Source organism: Arachis duranensis, chromosome 9 (assembly GCF_000817695.3).
Source record: "Arachis duranensis cultivar V14167 chromosome 9, aradu.V14167.gnm2.J7QH, whole genome shotgun sequence".
NCBI classification, from domain to species: domain Eukaryota; kingdom Viridiplantae; phylum Streptophyta; class Magnoliopsida; order Fabales; family Fabaceae; genus Arachis; species Arachis duranensis.
The window spans coordinates 522,668-548,210 of record NC_029780.3 but is presented as its reverse complement, the minus strand read 5'-3'; the positions used below and the strand labels follow the sequence as shown (position 1 = coordinate 548,210).

General features: G+C 31.7%; 6 protein-coding genes across 6 annotated transcripts in view; 3 read left to right on the top strand and 3 right to left on the bottom strand.

The window, feature by feature from the left end:
* Positions 1-2,332: 2,332 nt before the first annotated feature.
* Positions 2,333-5,537, top strand: LOC107463854 (probable N-acetyltransferase HLS1). Its single transcript, XM_016082737.3, has 3 exons — positions 2,333-2,675; positions 3,385-3,515; positions 4,623-5,537. The coding sequence occupies exons 1-3, from the start codon at positions 2,460-2,462 to the stop codon at positions 5,467-5,469; spliced, it is 1,194 nt and encodes a 397-aa protein (XP_015938223.1). The 5' UTR covers positions 2,333-2,459; the 3' UTR covers positions 5,470-5,537.
* A 959-nt stretch (positions 5,538-6,496) lies between these two features.
* On the bottom strand, positions 6,497-10,251 carry LOC107463800 (ACT domain-containing protein ACR11). Its single transcript, XM_016082675.3, has 10 exons — positions 9,807-10,251; positions 8,917-8,974; positions 8,652-8,777; positions 8,374-8,468; positions 8,128-8,212; positions 7,965-8,024; positions 7,575-7,630; positions 7,287-7,392; positions 7,089-7,157; positions 6,497-6,775 (listed from the first exon to the last, which is right to left on the bottom strand). Exons 1-10 carry the CDS (start codon positions 9,977-9,979, stop codon positions 6,713-6,715), a joined length of 891 nt encoding a protein of 296 aa, XP_015938161.1. The 5' UTR covers positions 9,980-10,251; the 3' UTR covers positions 6,497-6,712.
* Positions 10,252-11,586: 1,335 nt separating this feature from the next.
* On the top strand, positions 11,587-13,109 carry LOC107463787 (uncharacterized). Its single transcript, XM_016082658.3, has one exon. The coding sequence runs from the start codon at positions 11,587-11,589 to the stop codon at positions 12,994-12,996; it is 1,410 nt and encodes a 469-aa protein (XP_015938144.1). The 3' UTR covers positions 12,997-13,109.
* Positions 13,110-13,111: 2 nt separating this feature from the next.
* LOC107463788 (beta-ketoacyl-[acyl-carrier-protein] synthase III A, chloroplastic) lies at positions 13,112-16,967 on the bottom strand. The gene is made up of 8 exons (XM_016082659.3): positions 16,638-16,967; positions 16,255-16,403; positions 15,883-16,019; positions 15,681-15,786; positions 15,476-15,594; positions 14,419-14,483; positions 14,117-14,339; positions 13,112-13,607 (listed from the first exon to the last, which is right to left on the bottom strand). Exons 1-8 carry the CDS (start codon positions 16,769-16,771, stop codon positions 13,386-13,388), a joined length of 1,155 nt encoding a protein of 384 aa, XP_015938145.1. The 5' UTR covers positions 16,772-16,967; the 3' UTR covers positions 13,112-13,385.
* A 3,397-nt stretch (positions 16,968-20,364) lies between these two features.
* On the top strand, positions 20,365-24,103 carry LOC107463809 (protein LPA3). The gene is made up of 12 exons (XM_016082686.3): positions 20,365-20,719; positions 21,139-21,169; positions 21,640-21,732; positions 21,857-21,919; positions 22,026-22,137; positions 22,270-22,355; positions 22,750-22,808; positions 22,902-23,004; positions 23,088-23,148; positions 23,223-23,305; positions 23,381-23,461; positions 23,778-24,103. Exons 1-12 carry the CDS (start codon positions 20,385-20,387, stop codon positions 23,835-23,837), a joined length of 1,167 nt encoding a protein of 388 aa, XP_015938172.1. The 5' UTR covers positions 20,365-20,384; the 3' UTR covers positions 23,838-24,103.
* A 151-nt stretch (positions 24,104-24,254) lies between these two features.
* LOC107463782 (putative cyclic nucleotide-gated ion channel 7) overlaps positions 24,255-25,543 on the bottom strand; it is a 3,728-nt gene continuing 2,439 nt past the window's right edge. Inside the window, 2 exon segments of the mRNA XM_021132167.2 lie at positions 24,255-25,297; positions 25,422-25,543. The exon segment at positions 25,422-25,543 is cut by the window's right edge and continues 28 nt beyond it. Of these exon segments, the coding sequence (XP_020987826.2) occupies positions 24,581-25,297; positions 25,422-25,543 (839 nt within the window). The 3' untranslated portion in view covers positions 24,255-24,580.

The following is a 25,543-nucleotide window of genomic DNA, read 5'->3' as shown; positions in this document are numbered from 1 at the left end:
CCTAACATTTGTCAATCATATAATATGCACTAATCAAATTTGTTTCATGAGTGTTGGGGAAAACAAATAAATGGGTTAATTTTAGATTTTAACAGCTCATTCTTAAATATTTTTATTATTAAGTAAGGAGTATTGTATTATTTATTAATAAAATAAATTTTAATTTTTTGTTTATTATATTTTTATATCATCAATTATTTAGACAAGATTTAAAATTTAAAATTTTAAGTTTAGAGTGTTCTACTTTTTATTTCTCACATCTTAATTTTTAAAAAATCTTGTAGTCCTTATTTTTTTTTCCAAAACATACTAGTATTCATCTTAACTCATCATATAATTAATCTTCATGTGTGGGCTAAGCCATGTATTCAAACATTTTAACCATCTACTAGTCCACACTAATTATTTTAATAACTAATTTTAATGTACAACATATAGTCCTAACTTATATGGTTTCACTTTCCAAGAATGAAGAAAAAATATCTTACAACAAAAATTGGTTTGTTTTGGTATTTTTAACTTGTGACATAGTTATAGAGCTAGCTAAGGCTTATCTTATTACAAATTTCAAAGTTCAAATAAACTCTAGAAATTTGAAGTCTTGAAATTTTAGATAGAGATGATATATACCCTTGAAATTAAAAAAGGAAAGGACAATTATTGTGCATAGCTAGGTCATCATGACTTTGACCTTAGATAAACCTTACCTTAATTAAGCATGCTACCTTGTTGTCATAATTGTTATCAATAATCATTTAAACATCACTATACAAACTACAAGAAATCATTATCCCCACAAGTATATATTTTGCACATTGTGAAATTAAATATATATATAGTGTACCTCTTAACTTGAAATAATTGGAAATAATTTGTGGTTTATTAATTAATTATCTCTATCTATACCCAAAAACAATATATATAAAAACTAGGGCACTATATATTGTGGATATTTAATTTGAATATGGAGATGGTGTATTGGATCACGCACTACAAACAAAAGAAGATATTAGCATGATGTAATACCATATATGGAACTAGAAACAACACAATGCAAATCTAGATTTTCTTTATAGTTTCTTTTCCAATAATAAGTAAATAAATAATAAAACTCCACTAGACTTTGTGGGGGAGACGCCACTTCTGCATATTCCATTAGAATTTGTAGCTTAAATATATAATTTAATTTCATATATATCAATTACATTTGATTAAAAAATAATAAAAGAACACACACATACATGATACATATATATAATAGTTAATAATTAATTAGTTTAATAAAGTTTTAAATACGTGTAATCATTTGGTACATGAGTATAATCATATATTATGATTTAGAGATTTAAAAATTGTGATACAGAGTTTGAGAAATTTTTGGAAATTAATAAATTTTTAGTATCTTTTATTATTATTTAATTAGCACAAATATTAATTTGTTTTTAATAAAAAAATTATTAATTTATATGTATAAATTTTAAAAAATATGATTAATTCATGTGTGTAAAATTCTAACAAAATAAATATAAATTATATATTTTATGTGTATAAATTATCTGAAAATATAAGTGTAAATTATTATGGATAAAATGCTAACGAAAAATGATAATATTTTCTCATTATATATTATTATTCGTAAAATTTAGCATGTAGAATTTAAAATTGGCAAAATATTATGATAACGAAATAAAATATAAATAAGAAGATAAGGATTCAAACGGAATAAAAAAGATACATTAAAATTAAAATAAAAATAAAAAGGATAAATTGAAATTGAATACAAAGAGAATCACTTTACTTTCTACCCAATTTCTTGACGCAACAAGAAAGGGACTCCTCAACCTAACTTGTCAATGTCATAATTTGGAAATTGAATTGAAGGGACTACTCAATCTTCTACTCAATTTTCCGATGCAACAAGAGAGGGACTTCTCAACCTCTATTGTCCACACCATGGTTTCATCACGAAACCAAAAAAAGAGTTTTTAAACTTCTAAATTATTCTGTACTAGGACTACAATAGCTAAGGAGGTATTTATAACCTCTTATTAAGTTAAAACGAAGAAAAACCCTAAAGCCCATAAACATAAGGCTCAATCTAGTAATTAAATAAACAAAATCAAAATACATTAAATGAAAATATTTTAAAAATATAAATTAATATCTTTTAAATAATACTTGAACTCTTCATATCACGAATTTGAAACACGTATCATATTAGTAAAAAATTAATATGATAATTGGACTCCCTCTAACCACTTGAAGGCAACATATATTCTTTGTGGTTCTATGAACTACTTACTATATGAATATATGATGAGTATATATAGATAGAGTTAGTTATAGCACATCAAACACGCAAGAAGGAACATACATACACATACACAATATATCTATCTAGTATCTAATCTTCTTTCTTTGTTTGCAAATAATTAACTAGACATCATTGATCAATCGTCATGTCTATGAAGATAGCAGCTGATGAAAGAGAAAGATCATCATCATCAAAGATGGAAGTGAAGGTGAGAGAGTATGATGAAGAGAGACACAAAATGGAAGTTGAGAAACTTGAGAAGCTTTGTGAAGTTGGGCAGAGAGGGAAGCCTTCTCTTCTCACTGACCTCATGGGAGACCCCATTTGCCGTATCCGTCACTTTCACTTACATCTCATGCTGGTAATTATTTTTTACAATATATGAATCCAATGTCATCAAATGTCAATGGAGTAGCTTCTTTCTCTTGTAATTCTTTCCTTAATTTACATATTTTAGTAAGGCAGAAGTAAACTGTCTCGAACTCAATAATATTGTTTAATCTGTATAGTCGATTCTATTTAGTGGGATAATATTTTATTATTGTTAGCAAATTGTAATTTAATGATTTTTAACCGACAATAGTTTTTAACTTGTTTTTACTATTTATTTGATATTGTCATAAAATTACTCATTTTAAAAGTTTTGATATCATGTTACGAAACTACTTATTGGGTTGATCTTAAGAGATGATAGACTTCAATGAGGACTTTTTCTCACTAAATGGAGCTTCCGTTGCTTTGGAAGGAGTTTGAGAGTAGTATTCAATGGGACTGCATTTTTTAAACAGTTTCTTATTTATTTTTTCTTTTTTGTTGTTGTTTATTTTCTTTTAAGTCACCAAAAAAAAAAATTATTTATTCCAAAAGTTTAAATTGATAGGAGAATGTGACATTAATGGTTATATTTCTAACAGATATAATATAAATTTAATTTTTTTTGAAAAAGGGAAAAGTAGTATATGTGAACCCATAGATGATGTTCAAATTGAAGTAGAGTATATAGGTTAGATTGCATAATATATAATTTATGTTTTAAGTTTGAAAGTTTTATATGATTGGGGTTTAAACAGGTTGCAGAATATGGAGAAGGAGAAGTAGTTGGAGTGATTAGAGGGTGTGTGAAAACAGTTACAAAGGGGAATTCATCACTTCATATAAAGCTTGCTTATATCTTAGGACTCAGAGTCTCTCCTCTACACAGGTTAGTTACACTCTCTAAATTCTCTGTTTCCTATTATATTATTTAATTTATTTATTAACAAAGTGTTATTTATTAATTTAGTTTAATATATAAAACATTAGTAAAAGTTAGTAGCATTTTTAGTCTGTTGTATTCTCCACAAAAGTCAGTTCAGAAGGTGTGTTTTGCTTCTGTTCTGTTTGCCAATGCCTAGTGTGAATATTGCTATTTATAAAATAATTAAAAAAGAAAGAAAATGGAGTGAAAAAGAAGTGGTGGGGAGATTAGATTCTGAAAAAAAGAGGTTATTGATCCTCGTATCATGGAAAGTGTGAATAAAGGAGAGGTAAGCTAGGCTGTCATTGACACATGTATCCACTAATATAAGGCTACTTTAGCAACAAACTAACAATTGGATAGGATAGCATGTCTTATTCTTAATTTCAACTATATCACTAAATATTGGTCCTAAGTTCTTCATCATCTACGCAAATAATAAGCTCCACAAAAGTCCACTTTTTCTGCCCACTTCAAATCATCCACATCATCTCCCTCTTCATTTTAATTAATTCTTGTTTCATTATTTTTAGTATATATATTTTTTATTTCATAATTTATTATATAATAATATAAGTTATATGTAAATACTCAAAACATAATAGATATATAATCTCACAAAGTTTTATGAAATAAATAGAAAGTTTCATAATTTTGATTGGTTATAATTCATGTTTGATACTTTTTAATATAGATTTCTACTTTAAGAAAAAGAGTGAATACCTATCTGACCTCTGACAATTATTTCGAAAGGATTCAAAAATTCTTAAAAAAACATGAATTTTTTTTGGGACTAATTAGTCCCTGTGCCAATAAAAGTAACATTGATTTTTTTTGACAAAGAGACTAATTAGTTCCATAAAAGTAAAAGTCTGGGCTGGGTTGAATTTTTTTTATTAAGGACCTCGTTGTCTTTCGAGATATTTGTCATGAGCCGTTTAGGTTGTTTTCAGAAGAATAAAGGAATGAAGTAAAAAGCTAAAGGTCAAAAGGAAAAGATAAAACAAAAATGGTGTGAAAGTTGAGAAGGAAATTAAATAACAAGTTTAAAGGTTCTATTGGCACATGCAGGAGATATGGCATTGGGACAAAGTTAGTTGAACATTTAGAAGAATGGTGCAAGCAAAAAGGTGCTAACTATGCATATATGGCAACTGATTGCACAAATGAGCCTTCACTCAATTTGTTCACAAAAAAATGTGGATACTCAAAATTTAGGACTCTAACCATGTTAGTGCAACCTGTTCATGCTCACTACAAGCCAATAAGCTCCAAAATCGCCATGCTTCGGCTTCCAGCGCGCCTAGCCGAGTCGATGTACAACTATATCTTCGCGAATTCGGAATTTTATCCTAAGGATATAGACGCAATTTTGTCAAACAAACTCAATCTGGGGACTTTTATAGCAATACCAAGGAAGAACATCAAGAAATTTGATCTTAAAATGGGTATTCTCCCTCCAAGCTATGCTATACTAAGTGTTTGGAACACCAAAGAAGTGTTCAAATTGCAATTGAAGGGTGTGTCACCATTAGCACATGCTTGTTGTGTAGGTACAAGGTTGTTAGATGAATGGATGCCATGGCTAAGGTTACCTTCATTCCCTGATGTTTTTAGGCCATTTGGGGTTTATTGTCTTTTTGGTCTACACATGGAGGGTAAATATGGTAAACAACTCATGAAGGGTCTATGTGGACTTGTGCATAATATGGCTAGAGATGATGGTGGATGTGGGGCCATTGTGGCTGAGTTGGGCCTGAGGGACCCAGTTAGAGAGGCTGTCCCACATTGGACCAAGTTCTCATGGGCTGAGGACATGTGGTGCATCAAGAATCTTGACAAGAAATGTGAGCCGTCCGATTGGTTGACTTCTAAATCCTCTTCTCCAGTTATTTTTGTTGATCCCCGAGATTTTTGACTCTAAACCCTAAACCCTAAATTCTAATAAACAAAGAAAAAGAGAGGAAGAATTACTAATTGAATGAAGTGTTTGAGTTTGAGAATTAGTCTTATAGATAGTTGAAATGGACTTGATATATAAGGATATCTTGTGAATGAGGTGGAGATCTTGGTAAAGTCTTTTTTTTTTTTTTATGTCAATGTAAGATGTAAAGTAACTAATGAAATTGCAATGATTAATTAAGCTCTATCCCTAATTATCACACACCAAGCCATAATTTGATCCAAAATTGAACAATTTAATTACTACTAAACAATCCAAATACTAACAATTTTAGATAGAGTAATTGTTGATGATTTTAGTCATCTCATGTTGTTGTGCAGGGGTGTTATCGGTTTGATTTTGGACTAAAAACCAATCGAATCAATATGTTCGGTTTTCACAAAATACTAACTAATTGGTTTATTGTTTGTGTAGCAACCGAATCGAACCGAACCGAACTAAAAGCGATTTGATTCGGTCGTTTTTTTCAGTTTTTAAATCCTAACTAATAGAAAATTAATCTTAGTAAAATGATATTTAAAACAATCAATAAACTGAAATAATATTACATTACATTCAAATTCAACACAATTTCAACTCATTCCAACAACTAAACATAAAACAAACACATTTGTTAAGTTTAAAATTTTCATTTCAATGCATTACTAAGCCACTTCTTCGATTTTTTATTCGGTTGTTGTAAATTTTAGCTCAATTTTATGGTAAATTTCGATTCAGTTTTGCGATAAATTTCGATTCGGTTCGGTAACTTACAACAATATATAAGTGTAAATAAATATTCATGTGAAAATTGGAAAATAGGTAGGTGAATATGTTTGGAGATTCATGTGTAAGTTGTGAGAGGGACTTAATAAAGATGGATGCTAGGTGTGGCAAAATTGTTATGTGAGAGTTAGGTGGCATGGTATCAACTCATACCATTTTACACATAATTCTAGCATTTTAGATTTTCATACAATTTTTAGTTGTATAATAATAATAATAATAATAATAATAATAATAATAATAATAAAATAGGCAGTAGTAATTTACAATCCTATCCATGTGAAACAATTTTATGTTTTAAGGCTTTTTTTTTAACTACATTCTCCATTAAATGACCAAAGTAAAAGAATGCAAAGCATTATACAATTCCATGGTGACCATGTATTCCAAAGGGAAAATACATTGTTCTGTATTTTTGTACCAAGAGATACCATTAAAAACTGGATTCCTCAGTTGATGGACGCCTTAAGAAATATCTCAAGCTGTTAGCAAGAACCTGCCAATTAGTAGAAAAAGTTAATTAACTTTTTGAAGCTTATGATTATAAGTAAAAGTTGATTATTTCACAACTACTATGATTTTATCAAATTGACTCTAAATATTAATTACTTAATAATATAAATAACCATTCCATACTTTTCTTTTAGTAATTTTACCATGTAAAACCAACTTCTCTCATACAATTCATTCTCATATAATAGAAATTAGAGATAATTCAAATCCTATAACTTTCTCAATAAACACACATTGAGTTACTTGCATGTAAAGAAATCTTGATTTCTTATGAATCAAGAGAGAAATAATGTTACCAGTTGGAGAGGCCTGATAATTGCTTTGCCTTGGTAGCTAACATGAAACTTTGCCTTAGCCAAGAGACCCTAGATTCGGCGAAGAAGATTTTCGATAAGATTCGCACATTTCACCATTTTTCTTTAATGAGTTATTTAATTGATAAAAATAGTTTTGAATTACTAGAAGGCCATAATAATGTAACATGATATACATACCTCAGTATCAAATTCTCCAGATTCAACATCAATGTTTATGTCAGTAATAATCTTTACAAGATCAACCAGTAATCCCGGCCGATCAGCTGTCTCAACATATAACAAACTACAAAAAGGAAAAACATATTAAAAAAAAAGCATTAAGCAATTGCATATATGTATTGGTCAGAAGAAGTAACACATAATAATTCAAATGAGCATTTTTTTTAAGACCTCAAAAACTATGTGAGGCTACTTGGATCAGAATTTCAGTTATGTAAGGAAGAAGCAAGCAAATGTATGCTTTACCTTCGATTTGGACCATCGTCGGAAACGTTTATGTGGGTTGCTATGTCCACATCAACCTGAAAGAGATGAAAAATGATCATTAACTTCAGAGAAGATTAGTCATCAGAGTCCAGAGACGAATAGTCAACTACATTGTTGATGAATAGTTGTAAGTTCTATTAAGATTCAAGAAGTGGCCCTAAACATTTACTCTACCGCCTTCGCTTCCTCAAGCTTTTATGCTGCAGTTTAAGATCAAGAAATACAGATTAAAGAGATTGAAATTAAAAGTCTAATGAACACCAGATCCAACTTTCTAATTTAGCTCTATTTCTACATTGACGAATTATTACCATAATGAGTGAAAATTTAATACATTATGAGTGATAATAAGATGTAGACATTAATCACCTGCTCTTTTGGAGGTAAAAGTCCAAAAGCTGCTCCCATTGCCAATTGGGAACTTGATTCCTAAACCAGTATGAAACATGTAACTCTAATCAGCAGAGGAATCGCTATCGATATCTAACAAAACCATGCTTCAATGATAAGGAGAATAGTCAGGGAAGCATACCGGGTGATATTGAATTAGATTATTTATAATTGTCAAACGAATTTGCTCTAACAACTCCGGATCTTCTACTTTTCTGCCAGTATCACTGTAAACAAATTTCCAGCAACATATATATCCAATGAATTAATACAAAAGCTAATTGAAAAACCTGATCCAAGATATTAATCCTAATGAGACATACGATGGTTGAATAGTAACATGCATTATTAACATCACATAAATAATGTGTAATGATGTCACACTTACGCTTTTGTTATCGAAAATTTGTTGTGCTTGCCGGAGGAATCAAGAAAGACATTTGCCTTAACAACATTGAGACCCAAGTTTTTTAGTGCATTCATCTGCAACCATACAGAGAGTAGATTTTATTGAGGCACATTATCAAATATGTTTCAACAAAACCAAATAAAAAGAGAAAGTTGGAAGTCCACAAATTCTATGTTGTAGCAATATAGAAATTTATATATATAAAAAAATGAAGAATTAACAAGAGCTTAAATTAAGTCAGAGCATGGCTAACCAACCGTATCAAGAAGAGCCCCAAGCCGATCACCGAAAGTTATCTCGACCACGGTTGAATCTGGATCAGAGTCTTGATCAATTATAACTATTGGAGTTGGAACGGTATCAGTGATGCCTTGGTTTCCATCCTGTTCTCCACAGAAACAAAATAAAAATAACAAATCTTTTACCAATGGCAGTCAAGAAGACTAGAAAAAATGAAGCAATGCTCATTCACATGCAACAAGCAACATTCATGTATGCTGATATTACATTAAATAGCAATACCTCCACATCAGTAACAGGTGCTGCTCGGGGTATAATTGTAGTTCCGGAAGATGACAATCTGACAAAAGGGTACATACAATTAACATAAAACAAATGGACACATCTTTCAGATGCAGTCCTAGCTGAAGGTTACATCTTACCACACTCACTTTGCAAATTTTACATGTTCAATAGCCTTGAAAAAAAAAAAAAAACAACATTTGGCAATAATATAGAAGTTCAATAGTTCATGGTTCACTTTCAGCACTTTACTTCCTAGTTTAATTAATCAGACTAAAATATACAATTAACCCCTTTGAACTTTGGCTTGTGAAGTTTACAATCTTGGAAGTTTATTAATAAAAAAGGCTTTTTATGCACTATTTGACAACCTCAGGGTGTCGAAAATCACACATTTTGAAATTTTAGTGGTGTAAAGTGCACATGAGCTAAAATTCAAAAGAATTAACTGCAAATTTTTTTCTCCTTAATAAGAATCTGACTACATATAAGTCCATTAAGTTTTCAACTCTAAATATGATACAAATACAGCTTCAGCAATCAGATATCATTCAAGCTAGAAACATTGGGGCTGAAGAAATAGAACAAATCATTTGCCAGTATTTAATATTACCATAAGCAGGGAGCAGAGGATCCAAACATCAGTACCACAGGATCACTATTAACAAAGAGTTCTTAGAAGTACTAATTGAATTAAGTAAAATTACAATTCCATGAATTACAAAAACAGCAGCAAAAACAACAACAACAATAACTACTACCAAAGAACATTCAAATCAACTAACCATCAACAAAAAATAGAATTGTTATGAAATGATTATCTATCAACAAGTATGGTCAAAGAGATTTGAAAAAACAACAAATAAAAAGTAATCAATAGCTCAGTTTACCTTCTACTGTGAATAATGCATGATAGCTTAGTAGCAGTAGTTGCAACAAACCCAGAAGAAGTCTTCAATGAAGGAGCAATACAAATTGTCCTTTCCAAAGGTCTAAAGCTGTTGGTGCTATCAACAGCACTGAATTGAGGTCCAAGACTCCAAGCAGCCATAGCCATAGCCATATTTTAATGTAATTATTATAGTAATAATAAAATCTCTTCAAGTTCAAGCTAAGGTGAAAACTTTTGACTTTAGCAGAGAAAATAAGCAATGGAAGAGAAAAAGATTAGATTTTTGAAGATGGGGTTAGAGAAAAGAGGTGAAATTGCATGGAATATGAATGTGGGTGAGGGAAGTTGCAGAGAATGGGTGAATCATCCTCTTTTTCGGATAGAGAAAGAAGAAAGAGAAAACAATGTGCTGTGCATTGTTTCATTCATTCATTCATTTCCTTCATTCATATTTGTTTCTCTCTCTAGAGAAGATGATGAGAGAGAAAGTGAGAAGGAACAATCTGAGCCGTCCATTCATGATCTTGTTGGGAGAGTGTGTCTTCGATTTGATCAGATTTTGTTTGGACAAGCAACATTGAAAAGCGACACGTTTGGTGGATATTATACATTTCAATAAAGATTTTTTTTTGAATTTTTTGTTAATTTTTTTTAGATGCTATAACATTGTATAAATAATAAATTCAGGTAAATAGTAAGGAAATCACTAAGATAAAAATGTTTAAAATATTTTTTTTAAGATATTTTTTAGTAATTAAAATTTAATACATATAATCGATTAAATTGTGTTATTTTTGTTAAAATTAGGTTAAATAAATTAATTTGATCGAAAAAATAGTAAATTAAATATTAAATTAATCTAAATTAATATTATATTTTATAAAAAATAATTATAATACCTTATTATAAAAAATGACTAAAATACTTCTATTATATATATATTAATTTTGAGAATCCTAAATTCTAATTATTTATTTTTCTGTTGTATAAAATTTGGATTTAGAATTTTCAGGATTAATATATATATAATAGAAATATTTTAATCATTTTTTATAATAAGGGTATTGTAGTCATTTTCGATAAAAAATAATATTAATTTAGATCAGTTCAAAATTTGATTCATCATTTTTCGCTCAAATTAATTTGTCTAGTCTAATTTTTGACAAAAATAAAACGATTTAATCGATTATATATGTTAAATTTTAATTATTAAAAAATATCTTTAAAAAAAGACATTTTAAACGTTTTTATCTGAATAACTACCAAAATAGAAATTATACTCACCAACTACTCACTAATGCTACATGCTATGTAAAGGCCACCTTTTTTTTGTATCTTTTTCAACCTGAGCCCATTGGGCCGGAAAGGCCCAAATCATCAGCGCCGCCGCAAAAGTGATATCTTCAGCTTAGCGCCGTCGCGTCTCCCTGCTCTCTCTTGTGGAGGTCCAGAAGCAACCTTCCTTCAATTTCTTTCCATGAAGCAATCAACAGAGAGAATTGGTAAGTAATTTGATGAATTCATTTGATTAATTTCATTTATTTATAATTATGCATTATAAATTTATAATCTTCACCACAAAGGATTTGTACACTGAAATTTCACTTCAAAATTTGATTTTTGTTGAAATGTGATTGATTGCTGTTGTAGTAGTTGATGGTGTTCTTCCCTTTGAATGAACCAAACAGTAATTAAAAAAAAACCCTATCAATTACTGTTCTGATCACAGTTCTAACTCCTAACTGTTTTTCAGAATCAAAGTAAGCTTCTTCTATTCCATGGCATCGAGGCTCATTGTGGAGGCTCCTTTTGAAGCTGAAAACCAACTTGAATTATCTCTCAGACAAGCTTTTGAGTCCCTTCAACCAAATCTAAGACCCCCTTTTTCCTTCTCTATATCCATTCCAAACCCTGACCAATACTCCCAACTTAACCGTGCAATCCTCCATGGCATCCTAACCGAACCACACTTTGCAAAAACCCACATCAAGCACTTACATGGCATAATAACAGATGGGTATGCAATGTTCATCAATTTACTCATCAAAGTAGTTCACCAGTTGTACCCAAAGCTCCTTGGTTCTGTGAAAAGCCAGCTACTTTGGGTTGCTGAGGAAATGATTTATGTGTTGGGGATTGGTATCGATGTGCTTTTGGTGTCCCTTTTGAGGCAAATCAATGGAGGTGATTTCAGTGATGGGAATTTGTGGTTGTGTTTGAAGATGGCCACACTTTTCTTGAACAAGTGGCAGTGCTTGTTGGAAGAAGAACCCAATGTTTTGTCATGTGCTTTATATGTGTTTCTTAGAGTTTTGGCTGATCATTGTAGAACCAACAGGCCGAGTGACCAAAATTTTGAGACTTTGAGGAGGTTGGAGGTTTATTTGTGTGTGAAGATTGTGAGGGAAGAGTTTCACTTGTGTTTAAGAATCGGCAGGGATTTCATTCGGTTGTTGCAGGATTTGATTCATGTTCTTGAGTTTAGAGATATTTGGAAGGATTTGATGCTCTGTCCATCAAAGTTCAATACTTCAAGATTTGTAAATGTTTCGCAGCTATACCGCACAAGAACTTGTAGCAAGTATGTTTTGCTTAGAATCAATCCTGAGATGGAGACCAGATTGCGGTTTTTGATGACATATGTTAAATTGGGACATCAAAAGAGGCACCAAATATGGTTTTTTCAGAAGTTTCTTCATGAACCAGATAGAGAAACTATCATAGTTGATATAGTTAGATTCATATGTTGTGCACACCATCCACCTAATGAGATCATTCAATCAGACATTGTTCCTCGATGGGCTGTTATAGGCTGGCTTTTGAAGTCATGTAGGAGCAGTTATGTTGAGAAAAGTGTTAAATTTGCTCTGTTTTATGATTGGCTCTTTTTTGATGAAAGTGTTGACAGTGTGATGAACATAGAGCCTGCAATTTTGTTGATGGTGCATTCAATTCAGAAGTACATTGACATCACACACAATCTTCTTGAGTTCTTGTTATATCTTGTGGACAACTATGATGTTCGGGTGGAGAATAAGGTTCTCATTGCTAAGGGTGTATCATCAGCTCTTCAGTTACTTGCTAAGAAGGGTGTGATTCAGTCATATGATGTTTTGACTTATTGTCCTGCACTTTCACCCACTCTGAAAGAGGGTCTAGGAAGGTTGATATCAGGTGTAAAAAGCTAGGATGCTGTAATGGATTTCTGCCAAATCTGTCTTTTATTTGAACTCATTATCTGAAGAATGTTGAGTATGTAGCAAGCAATGCACACAAATAAAAGGCCCACTTCTTGAAACTTCATTTGGAAAAAACTATTTTAACATTCAATTTCTTATTTTTGAAGTCTGAATTCATTTTGCAACAAGAGAGCTTCTTGGCTAAAATGCCATTATAAGATCAAATCCGAATCGTGGATACATAACTCGGAGAAAGGGAAAAAAATGAGACTATGAATTGAAGACAAAAATGAAGAACTAATTGAATTGAGAATGCTGCATGATCCTTTTATCCAACAGCAAAACTCTCGCTCATTTCTACAAGTGTGTAACAGTGTTTGGACAGGTTCAATTTTTGCTCAGCCCCATCTCAATATTGCTGATCCCCATGTAAGACCAGCACCAAAGCCGGCAGCCGCAACAGTATGGCCTGCCTTGATCTTCCCACTCCGAACTGCTTCATCTAAAGCCAACGGAATAGAAGCAGCACTTGTGTTACCATAATTAGCCAAATTTGATATTACACGTTCCGAGGGGATTTCTAACCGATCAGCGACTGCATCAATGATCCTCTGGTTTGCCTACACTTGTTCAGAAATAAGGAGTAAGTTACCCAATTGATACTCTACTAATCATGAGTTAAATTTTACCACTCAGCTTTGTCATGCAAAGGCATTGATATTTAATCTTCAATGGTTTATCTTAAGATTTAACTTTGTCATTTTGACTACTTGTTGAGAATGCTCATCCTTTTTTGTACTTATTGCTTCTCTTTCAGCAAAATGATATTATAAAAAGCAGTGTTGTGGAGTTAGTGATTTGGTGGTTGCAAAAAATTCTATCAAGCTACGGTTTTTTCTCCTTTAAATTCATTTCCAATAATAGCATTTAATAAAAACCAAAAGAATGAATGAACTCGATACCTACTGGTTTAGCAAGAAAGTAGATAAATAAGAAATTAATAGCTATATGGAACTTCACATGATGGCACAGAAAAAGAATTATGGAGTTTGGACAACATTCATATAAAGATAATAACATTCAACAGTGGTACCACTTTCTTAGATATCAGATGATATGTTCCCGATACCTGATGGAGAAGTAACCAATCGATGCTCGATGCAGGTAGACCAGCCTTTTGTAGGGCAGCTTCAATTGACTGTGGAACAGTTCGCACTGCAAAGCGAAAGACTTCTTTGCCATTCATGTGAATGCATGAATATGAATGTCGCCTGGGAGGAAAGTTGAACACCGAACCATTTGATTCTGCTGCATCATTGGTCTCATCTTCTTTAATTGTAGCATTCAAATGCCTACAGGAAGTGAAATCAGATGCTTAGTCACAAAACATAAGAGAATGGCATCAAAAATTGAGGAGCAAGGAGCACATACCTTTGACCATCACCATCACTATGCAAATCAAAACCAAATAAACCATCTTCATCACCACTACAGGCCTGCAGCATAATCGTAAAACGGGAGCAATGTCATCAATTTTTGTTTCCTTTCGACTCAAACTGAGAAGATAACAATGCAAACATTATAATAAGCTAAAATTAACAGTACGAAGATAAAGTATTTCATGGAGCTCTCACAAAAAATTCCATCAAATGGAGCTGTCTAAAATATTTAAAATTCGTCCTATCTCACTTTTCTATATTTATAAATTGGGATCAAAATAATTAACAATTTCTTATCAGTCTCTTCTCTATGGTTGAGGTTAAACGGAAAAAAGAAAAAAATCTTTTAACTCAAAAGAATACTACCCTTTGCACTGCCACTAAACCACTAAGATTAGTGTGTTCTCATTATTCAATAATGGAAATACAAAGAGAAAGATAACGAGAAATTGTTACTGGTCATTCGGTTGCAACTCAGTTGAAACTTCTTCCTGAGAATTCCATTGGTGGTCTTCTATTTCAGTTGGAAGATTTTCTTGCCAGTGGGAACACTGTGGCAACCATAATAGGTCTCCGGGACAGATTAAAGGTTCGAAGATGATTTTGGTCATCGTTATAAAACAAGATCAACAAAGGTTGCTATAAAAAAGGTTGCTTTTTGGTTCAAAGTTACTACTAATGTGACATAATTATTGTGGATCTGATCGATACAACTAAATACAAAATATTACTTTGTAAATACTAAATTAATATTCATAGATGAGTAAACCTGAGTCAAATTTTTAAACTGTGCAGAGTGTGGATAAAATAGAGTATGGTGAATTGGTGAGGATTGCAACCATGAAGAAGAAGGGGTCGTTAATAAATTTTTAAGAGTTTTGTTCCCAATTTATAAATATTTTAGTCAACTCCATTTGATGGAACTTTCTATAAGAGCTCCATCAAATACTTTGCCCAGTCACAAATGATGTTCGACTGTTCAACTTATTAAATGGAAATACTGAATACTGCTATAAATGACAGACACCATTAGGAAGGTTTACATTTACCTGTACTAGTACAGCAGCGGCTGCATCTCCAAAAAGGATACAGGACCCCCTGTCAGTCCAGTCGACAAATCTTGAAAGACCATCAGCACCAACCACCAGGACATTTTGAAACCCACCACCTACATTCATATTGATAAATAGAGATGTTTTTCACCAGATTAAGGAGATATTACAACCTCATTTCAACAAAATAATGAATCCATACCCCTAATGTGACAAGCTGCTGAGATTAAACCCAACACAAATCCACTACAAGCAGCTGTAATGTCATAAGACAATGGATTTCTTTTGCAGCCAAGGTGCTTTTGAATCTGAAATTCATAAGGACAATATAAGAGATCATGAAAGTGATTCAATCATTTGATACAGTTGTGCAGCTTCTCTTATAGTACAGCCTTAACCCACACCTGAGGGGCAGAGCCGAAAAGATCCTCTGGAGTAGACGAGCACAACAATATTAGATCAACATCATCCGGATCAACCTTTGCCATGTCAAGGGCTTTCTGTGCCGCGTCTACTGCTAAAGTTGTCAACCTATCCCTGCCTGCAAGCACAGCATCAAGCCAGGCCCATCACCACACAATACGACTTCGAATGAGATTTTGAACAAGTTGTTATCAATGTATTTATGTGATGAATCCACGGAAACAATGGCCTGCTTTATAAGTTATCGATGCTCCATTGACTTCTACAGCAACTAAATTCTAGAGCCACCCTAAGAACATGCTATGTAACCTAACCATAGTAGCTCTAGCAGCAGCAAATAGCAATTCACTAACCTGAAAGAACTCGGCGGTTACGAATCCCAGTACGAACTGATATCCACTCATCATTAGTATCAACTATTTTTGCGAGGTCATCATTGGAAATCTGAAGAGAAGGAACAGCTGAACCACATCCAACTAACTTGCATCCCCTGCTAAAAAGCCTGCAAACAAAGAGTTTACTTGTATTTTGAGAATGAACAGAAATAATTACAAGCATCAGATAAGTTCTGAAAACAAAAAGAAATTATTATACCCCAAAATCCATCAAATTCCGAAAAATGAGTATGAAAGTCAAAGCTAGTGTTCAGTGGAGCAAATTAACAAACACGGCATGTGCAGAATTAAGTTAAGCACAAAAAAGGACTGAAAAATGGAGCTTGGAAAGAGAAAGAGACCTGGGTATGGGAGATTGGGAAGGAGAAGAATCAATGGAAGAAGCTTTGCCTTGGAGTGCACTAAAGCAAACAACTTTGGGATACCCAAGTGAAGAATAAGGGGCAAGGAAGAAGGTAGAAGATACATTTGGCATTTTTGCACCAGAAAACTATAAAAGCAAAAGAGATTGATGTATGTATTTGTGTGTGAATTATGTCATATGAGAAAGAAAGAAAGAAAAAAACGAACTGAAAAAAGAGAAGAAAAGAGTGAGATCGTCAAAATCCAAGTAAGATTTTGTGAGAGAGATGTTATGTTGTTTGTTATGTTAATGTGTTCTCAGAGTCGTTGGGAATTGAAACTAACACGCACACGAATTGAACCAAACAAAAGCGGTGCCTAATGTGTCGCCGTTTTGCGGCGGAGATTACAAAATAAAAAAAAAGTGTTAATTCTTTTCCATTAACCAAAAAAAAAAGGACAGAGGCTAGGTCAGGAATCAAAATTTTATTTAAGAATTTTGTTAATTAATAAATTATTATATATATAAGATCAAATTTAAATATTTATTTAAGTGAATAAATAAATTAATTATTTGATTAATTTAAATTAATTATTATTTCAACTAACTTATTTTTTTTAATAAGTTGAATTTTAAATTCATTTAATTCGGTATTAATAAATGGTGAATTTTATGTATTTTTTATTGTTGTGCTTAAATTGTCTAATTTATTTTTATAAATAAAAAATAAAACTAAAATATTTAAAATTTATTAAATATTTTTTTTGTCTTTTTTAATAAGTTAAACACTATGTCTTAGACACCATAACACTTACCTAAATAATTATACACATGTGTCTAATTATATATTAAAAGATTAGTCAGATAATTATTTTGTCATTTAAAATGTTAATAATCATTTAAAAAATTGGAATTGTAGTCAAATGACTATGTAAATTTTTTATATATTATTATTAAGTTAAAATTAAACTTTTCAAATTAACTTATTTTGTTTAATATAGAAGAATCAACACACATTTTTCATTTAGTAGGTTTTATTTGATAATAATAATATAGATAATTAGATATAAAATATACAAGATGTTTAAAAAAATAAATAAATAAAGACATAATATTTTGTTTTTAGTTTTACTTTTACTTTTTATCTAATATCTTATTCTTAAATAATTTTTTAAAAAGAAAGAAAATATATAAAACTATTATATAAAAGAACAATGATGATATGTTTATATGTATTTACATATATTATTTTATATATTTTCAATATATGTTTATACTCTAATATATAATCTATATAAATAATTGATTGATAGCTCACTTTTAATATACATCTGAAATATTATTTCCCTTAAGTGTGCAATGTAATATCACCATCATTTTCTTTTCTTGTGTTCTTGATCCAACTGCTTTTGTGGCTTGTTCAATTGTTGTAACCCACTACCCACCAATACCATCATTATTTTTCCAAGCAACAATGATGTGTTTAATTTAAAGTACTAACTAATGTTGTTACATATCTGGCTACCTGCTTTGCAAAAAATAGTTTAATGTTTTATGAATATTAATTACTAACTAAACTTTTTAATTAATCAATTATTTTAGAGTATGACTTTGATGCTTTATCAAATTTTAAAAGATTTATGCTCATTAACTAATTGTAGTATTTTTTCTTGCATAGTTAGACAATTTAGGCACAACAATAAAAAGCACCATAAAATCCACCATAATATATATGGGTAAAATTAACTATATTATTAACTTAAAAGATGAAAATAAAAGCTAGTGTAACATAAATCTTATCTTCTAATCAAACATACTTTCAAAGTGTATTTGGATGGGGTAATTAAATTATTAAAGAAAAGGAAAATAATTATGGAAAATATTTAAAATAATTTATAACAAAATTGTGTTTGGGCATTCAATAGAAAGAATTTATAACATTTAAGAAATTTTAGTTAGCCAGAATAAAGGATTTAAATTTTCACTTATAATAAATGGATTTTAATTTCTCATTCTTTTATCTTAATTAAAATTAACAAAAAAAAAGTCAAATGAGAGAAAAATAAACCAACAGAAGTAATTTAATTACATTGCCCATGCAAAAAAATTTATAAATGCAAGTAATAATATTTATTTCATCCAAATAAAAAAAGTTGCAATTGATTAAAATTCAATTAAAACATAAATGTCTATGTGTTTAAAATTCTATAAAATTTTAAAATACTTTTATCTAAACACAACCTCAATATGTAAAAATCAAATTCTTCTTTTAGTAATAAATACTCAATCAATAAGTCAATATCTTATATGAGAAGAAGGGGCAAGAGAGAGTTTTTAATTTACAATCACATTTGGCTCATGTTTTATATAAATTTCTAAACCAAATTTTCCTACTAATAAATGGTGGGGAAAAATTGATTCATGTTTGGGACCCTTAACCCTGTGCATGTGTGCCAAGTCAACGACTCAAGGCACCTCAATAGTTCAACTTTATTCCCCTAATAAATTATTGTTTTTATCTTTTTGGACATACTTAATAAATTATTCCCAACATTGATATTAACGCTTTTTTTTATTATGTGAGGGCACAAGGCCCAACAAAAATAGAAAACAAGGGTTAGAAACACTAAATATCATAAGAGTTTTAAAATAAGCAATCTACCAACAATCAGAGTGGCGCAGCGGAAGCGTGGTGGGCCCATAACCCACAGGTCCCTGGATCGAAACCAGGCTCTGATATAAAAGAGAAGCTTCTCCGCTCAACAAATTTTTTCCTCATGCTCCGTTTTTACGCCACCCCAAAAAAGGGTCTTACAGTCCAAATAAAAAAGGAGGCAACATATATGGCCCAACAATTTTTATATGACTTTTTCCAATAACATATTGGGCCATGACAAAAACATTAACATAACTCTTACATTATGGATGGAAGGAAAATAGATAAAAAATAATATTTTTCTTTGTTTGGTTATGAAAGAAAATAAGAAGAAAAAAAAATTTTTGTGTGAGTCTCACAAAAATTTTTTTCTTTTTCTATCACAAGTAAGAAACAAGAAGAAAAATGCTATATTTTTGTATTTCCAATATTACTCTTAATTATATTATTATTAATAAATATTAATATAAATTTAATTTTAATATATTATTATAATAAAATTACTATTTTCTTTCCATCTATTTTCTATTCATCCAAACAACACATAAATAACTCAACTTTTCTTCTTATTTTTTTCCTCTTATTTTCTTTCCTCTTACTTTCTTTTCTTCCATTTTCTTTTTAACATCCAAATAAAAATTATTCTTTAACCTAATAATTTATACATATAATATAGTTATAATTGCGTAATCTTGCAACTTCTATCATTATGTATAATATAAAGTAATTATATATTATTAATCAATAAAAAATAGAAAATATGAATAAATAAACAAAGTAAACAATTATTATAATGAATAAGTATTTTTAGCATTAGAAATCAATTTAAATTAATAGAATAATTAATTTATTTAAATAAATATTAAAATTTTCAATCGTATATAATAATTTATTAACCAATAATAAATTCTTCAATAAAGCTGACAAATTAATCTTTGTTTGACCAAATTGGAAAAACAGTAGAAGAAAGAAAAAAAAAAACTATTTAGCATAATGGATATTTTTTTTGGGGTTGTATTTTTTAATATTTAATATTTAATATTGCTGCTATTCATAATAATCCATACGTCATTGGGGTGGTGTGTGACAATGCTTCTTCTCTGCGCTTCTTCCTTCTCTTCTCCACCTCACAACCTCTTCACTCCTCTCTTCTCTTCTTCTTCTTCTTCTTCTTCTTCTTCAACCTCACATTCTCTCAGAAACCCCTTACTCCCATTCAAGCTCACTACTTTCACCACCACCAGAATCCAAAGCCTTGCTAAAGAAGAAGCTTCATCTTCATCTTCATCAGAATTAGGTTATGATCCAAAGGCAGGTGTTTCCGTTTACAAGCCCAAATCATACGAAGTTCTCGTCACTGATGCCGCCAATTCCCTCGCTTTTGCTCTCCAAGACGCCAAAATTCGCCTCGAGATCGATTTCCCGTACATCTCTTTTTGCATTTCCTTTTTCACAATTTCTAAAAGCCTTCAACTTTGAATAAAAGCTAGAAACTTTGTTGTAATTTGTAACTTATAATAGTCTTAGTCCATGCATAGTGATACTTTGTCTTTAAGATAGTCGTTTTTATTTATTGTTCAAGTAAAGCTTATTATTGATTTTCCAATTGTGTATGCAATGCATTGCATGGTTTCTATGTTCCTGTGTGACAGTTAGCATCATATTACTATTTTGGAAATGGTTTAGTTTCTTGTTTGGACATAGATACTATTATTATCTTCTTTTCCTATGTTGTTAACCTATGACTCTTCAGGATTCCAATTAACAATTGAGCTTTTAGGTGTGGTTTTTATTGCTGTAATTCTCTTCCTGACTTTTGTTCTCTTGGGTTGTGTGTATGCAGGCCCTTGCCCAGCAACATAAGTTCTTATAAGGTACTATTCTTTGCTATCATGAAACAAATGTTATCAAGTGACTAATGTTTGTCAGTTTTGGCCCTTCATTATATGTAGCTGCAACTTTTCCATTGTAGTGCTATTAGTGATAGTTGAGAGTGCCTTAACTTGTCAACTTTTACTTTGTCTTTCATTAGTACTTAGCTTCAGATTCTTAGATGCACTTGCGGATATTGTCACAGTCAATAACATAACATTTTAAGATATGGCGCACGGCTAACTTGAATTCTGATCTAAAATGACATTTACTTATTATTGCTTGTGAACACAGTTCATGTGTGTCGACATATAAGTCCGTTTAGTTGATTTTCATGTCTATGCTTTATGTTAGGCTAACATCAATTTCATGCTTCGAGAGACATTGTTCTAATTCACGGTTACTTGACCTTTGTGAGGCATGCGTCTCAAAACATTGCACATAATTGTCTCAAATTCCTAAATATTTCAAGGGATCTTCAGATGAGTTCATTGATGCCAACATTCAACTCTCATTGGCTGTTGTGAAAAAGCTCCAGGAGAAACAGGAGACCCGAGCTTGCTTAGTAAGAAGACGCATTATTTTCGTCCCATCCTTACTTAGAAGAAATATTTATTCTCGTGAATAAATTTTTACCTTCTGTTTTTCTGGAGAAGATCTTACGATATATGTTATGTTCCCGTTTGTAGGTCTTCCCTGATAAGCCAGAAAAGCGCAGAGCCTCCGAGTTGTTCAAATCAGCTCTGGATTCGGTAATGAAAATACACTTATTATGATTTTTTCCCATCTTTCTAATGGATTTATCTTATTTTCCTGCATCTTTCTTATTTTGAAGTGTCATTTTTGTTATGAATTCAGATTGATGGCATTACCATTGGTTCCTTAGATGATGTCCCTGCTGGACCTATGACTTCATTTTTCCGGTCCGTTAGGAACACCCTTGATTTTGATTTTGAAGATGAAAATGAAGGTTTGTTCTTTGGGGATATTGTACTAAGTCAATAACTTTTTCCAAATTATCATGTTCGAAACTTAGGGATGAGAATATATCAAAAATTCAAAATTAATAATAATGCACGATGACTTGATACTTGAACTGCAGATCGATGGAAGTCTAATGAGCCTCCATCACTCTACATATTCCTTAACTGCAGTACGCGTGAACTTGCAAATATTGAGAAGTATGTGGTATGGTGTCTCTGCCATTTGGAATGTTTCTTGAACCTCTTTTCACTTTAATATTTGATGTGCTTATGAAATTTCGCTATTCTTTATTTGCATTGGGTTGTTGTTGGCTTAGCCATTCAGAAAATATTTAGTTTTTTTCTTTGGTGATAATATGCAATGGAATATAAAGCTTGAATCCTTTCGTTTGATTTTGGGACAGTATGTATCACTCTTTTTTGTATACTATTTTCTTCCAAATCTAGATTTTGATGGCCTTTGTTAGCTGTATAAGAAATTCTTAAATTCTTAATTATTAGCTATTGAACAGGTTATATTTCTGACTCGTTTCATGTTGGTGGTAGTTACTTTAATGTATTTTACTATTTTATATATTGTTACCTCTTGAATTTTGCAGGAAAAATTTGCGGTGTCTACACCAACACTTCTCTTTAATCTTGAACTAGACACACTACGGTATATTCTCTTTATATATACATACATATTGCTGTGCCTAAATCCATAGTTTTAATATAATTATTTTTGACAGAGTTAGTATTGAATTTACAGTGCCGATTTAGGCCTTTTGGGCTTCCCTCCCAAAGATTTGCATTACCGCTTCCTTTCACAATTTACTCCGGTATTCTACATTAGAATCAGAGAGTATTCAAAGGTGTCTCTTCTTTATTGAATTGTTTTTACCTGATCATTTTCTCAAATAATTGGTATTGATTGTTTTCTTTTTATGTTTTTAAGACAGTTGCAATAGCACCTTATATTGTCAATTACAGTGGAGCAGTGTTCCGCCAGTATCCAGGTATGGCTATATGGTATTTTGATCTTAGTATATAACCAGTGCACTAAATTGTTACTTCATGGTTTGTTGTTCAGGTCCTTGGCAGGTGATGCTTAAGCAAGCAGATGGTTCTTACGCTTGCATAGCAGAAAGCGCAACCCGCTTCACCCTTGGTGAAGTAAATACACCATCTTTAACTCTTTTCACTTTTTAAACTGTAAACACTTTGGTATTAACTTTTAAACTGATGTAGGCCAAAGAAGAGTTGTTGAGAGTCTTGGGACTTCAAGAAGAGGAGGGAAGCTCTCTAGAATTTCTTCGAAGAGGCTACAAGGTGTTCTATTTTGTTAGTTTATCAGTCTATGTTTTTCTTTATGCTTGTTGCTTGTTTGTTGGCGCGTCTCTTATTCACATATAAGGGTGCTTTTTCTCAGCTTATTTTGCCAAAATACTGTATAAGAAAGCCAGGTTTCACATATTTTGATAAAATTTAGAAATAATCAGGATTTTGCGAGTTTTAAGCTTTTTTTATTTTGTTGGAGCTGAAGATAGTAGCTTATAAGAAAAATCAACTTTTAGTTTTTTCAATTATAAAGAAACTTTTGTCAAACATGCCTGAAATCTTTTACCTGCCTCATTTGATATTGCAGGCAAGCACATGGTGGGAAGAAGATTTTGATTTGGAAGCATCTTCTGCATGGAGGAGCTGATCACTACACTGTAAAACTACTATAAGAGATTCTCTCTCTTTTTTTTGTTTTTAATTTAAATGTAAGTTTTATGTAATATTCCCAATTTTCTGTTCAGTTCGAATCCAATGTGACCCATTTGTGGCATTTATAGTTGAATTGTTGCAAACAAATATCAGATGGAATTTCCAAACCCAATTGTAACAAATCAAATTGTGGGAATCCACCAAAGTATACCAGCAATTAGTTTGATAAAAGGTTAAAGAAACCCATCATATCCCCGAAAAGACCATTAATCTCTCTATCTTGCGGAATTGATTTGGATCCTCTCATACTTAGAATAAAAAAGTTTGCTCTAACCAGATCGTGTTTGCTTCAAACATGAGAGGATTTAAGTATGTAATCCCATAGTTTGATTTGCTAACATGCATAATAAATAGATGATGATTTGAAATGTAATTGTATTTATGCAATCTGCACAAGCAATACTATAGTCTTCATTTCTTGTGACTATCACCATTTAAACTTTTTATCTTTGTTTATAATTATGACAAGAACTTGATATTGCCATATTAGTTGTAACGTTTCTCCTCTGATATACTAGGGAAGCCTAAGCATATATTGTTGCAGAATTTTTGCCAAAATTTTACATGCTAGACTTTGTTAACTAACATGTTTACAGCACTTTACAAATGCAAGAAGTCTTACACTGAGAGACTGCAATTGGTCCTCATTTCTACAAACAGAAAAGAAAAAGATAGAGGTCACTTTGGACCATAATGACTGAAGTCAGGTTCAGATGGTTTTTGAATTCTTCCTAGACTAGTGGAACTACCTGCTTCACGAAGCCTATGACCGTGAAGTACATTCCCGGCAAAGCGTGAAGCATACATGGTTGTGGCAAAGCTAGATGAACTTGAGGAACGTTTAACCAAGGCCTTTGCAGAATCACCACCACTGTCATCAGAATCATAATAATACTCTTCCTCCTGCCTTCTTTGCATGGTGTATTTCCTCCTCATATACCTCCTCCACGCGGCTTGAATGTAGATTGCGGCCCATGTCCTCCATTGCTGTGAGTAGAATCTGAAGGTATGCTGAACCTGCCTACTATGAATGTATCTAAACTGCGAAGCGACAAACTTAAGCTCCTCGGCTTCCAATGCGAATGCCTCGACCTCATTTATGGCCTTCACTGTCCTAGTAGATGATGGCAAGTTTGCTGCAGCTTTTGGATCTAGTGCCCATGTTAGTAGCTCCTCACCACAGAAGTCTCCTTCTTTGAGAAGCCCTCTGTTAAAGAATCCACTCCTTCCACCATCTGTGGTGACACTCTCTAGGCGTCCACGGATGATGAAGAGCATCTCGTTGACAGGGTCTCCTTCCCTAACTATGTCAGTGCCCTCTGTGTACAGAGTAGGTTTCAGTCGCTCGCATATAGCATCGAGCAGGCGTTCCTCCATGTTAGCAAAGAGTGGAACCTGAATATACATATTTCCCATGCATAGGAAGACCAATGAGAAAATGAAGATAAATTCTTAGATTCTGAATTATTTATAACATAACATATCTCAGAAAGCACAAGTTAGTATTCTTAAGACTCACCCTTTTAACCAGATTCAAACAAAGATGCCGTTTGATGTCTCTCCTTAAATCTTTTGGAAGGCTCTTCATCAAGCTCTCTTCGTCCACACCTCGGGTATTCAGCCACTTGTATTGATCATAGC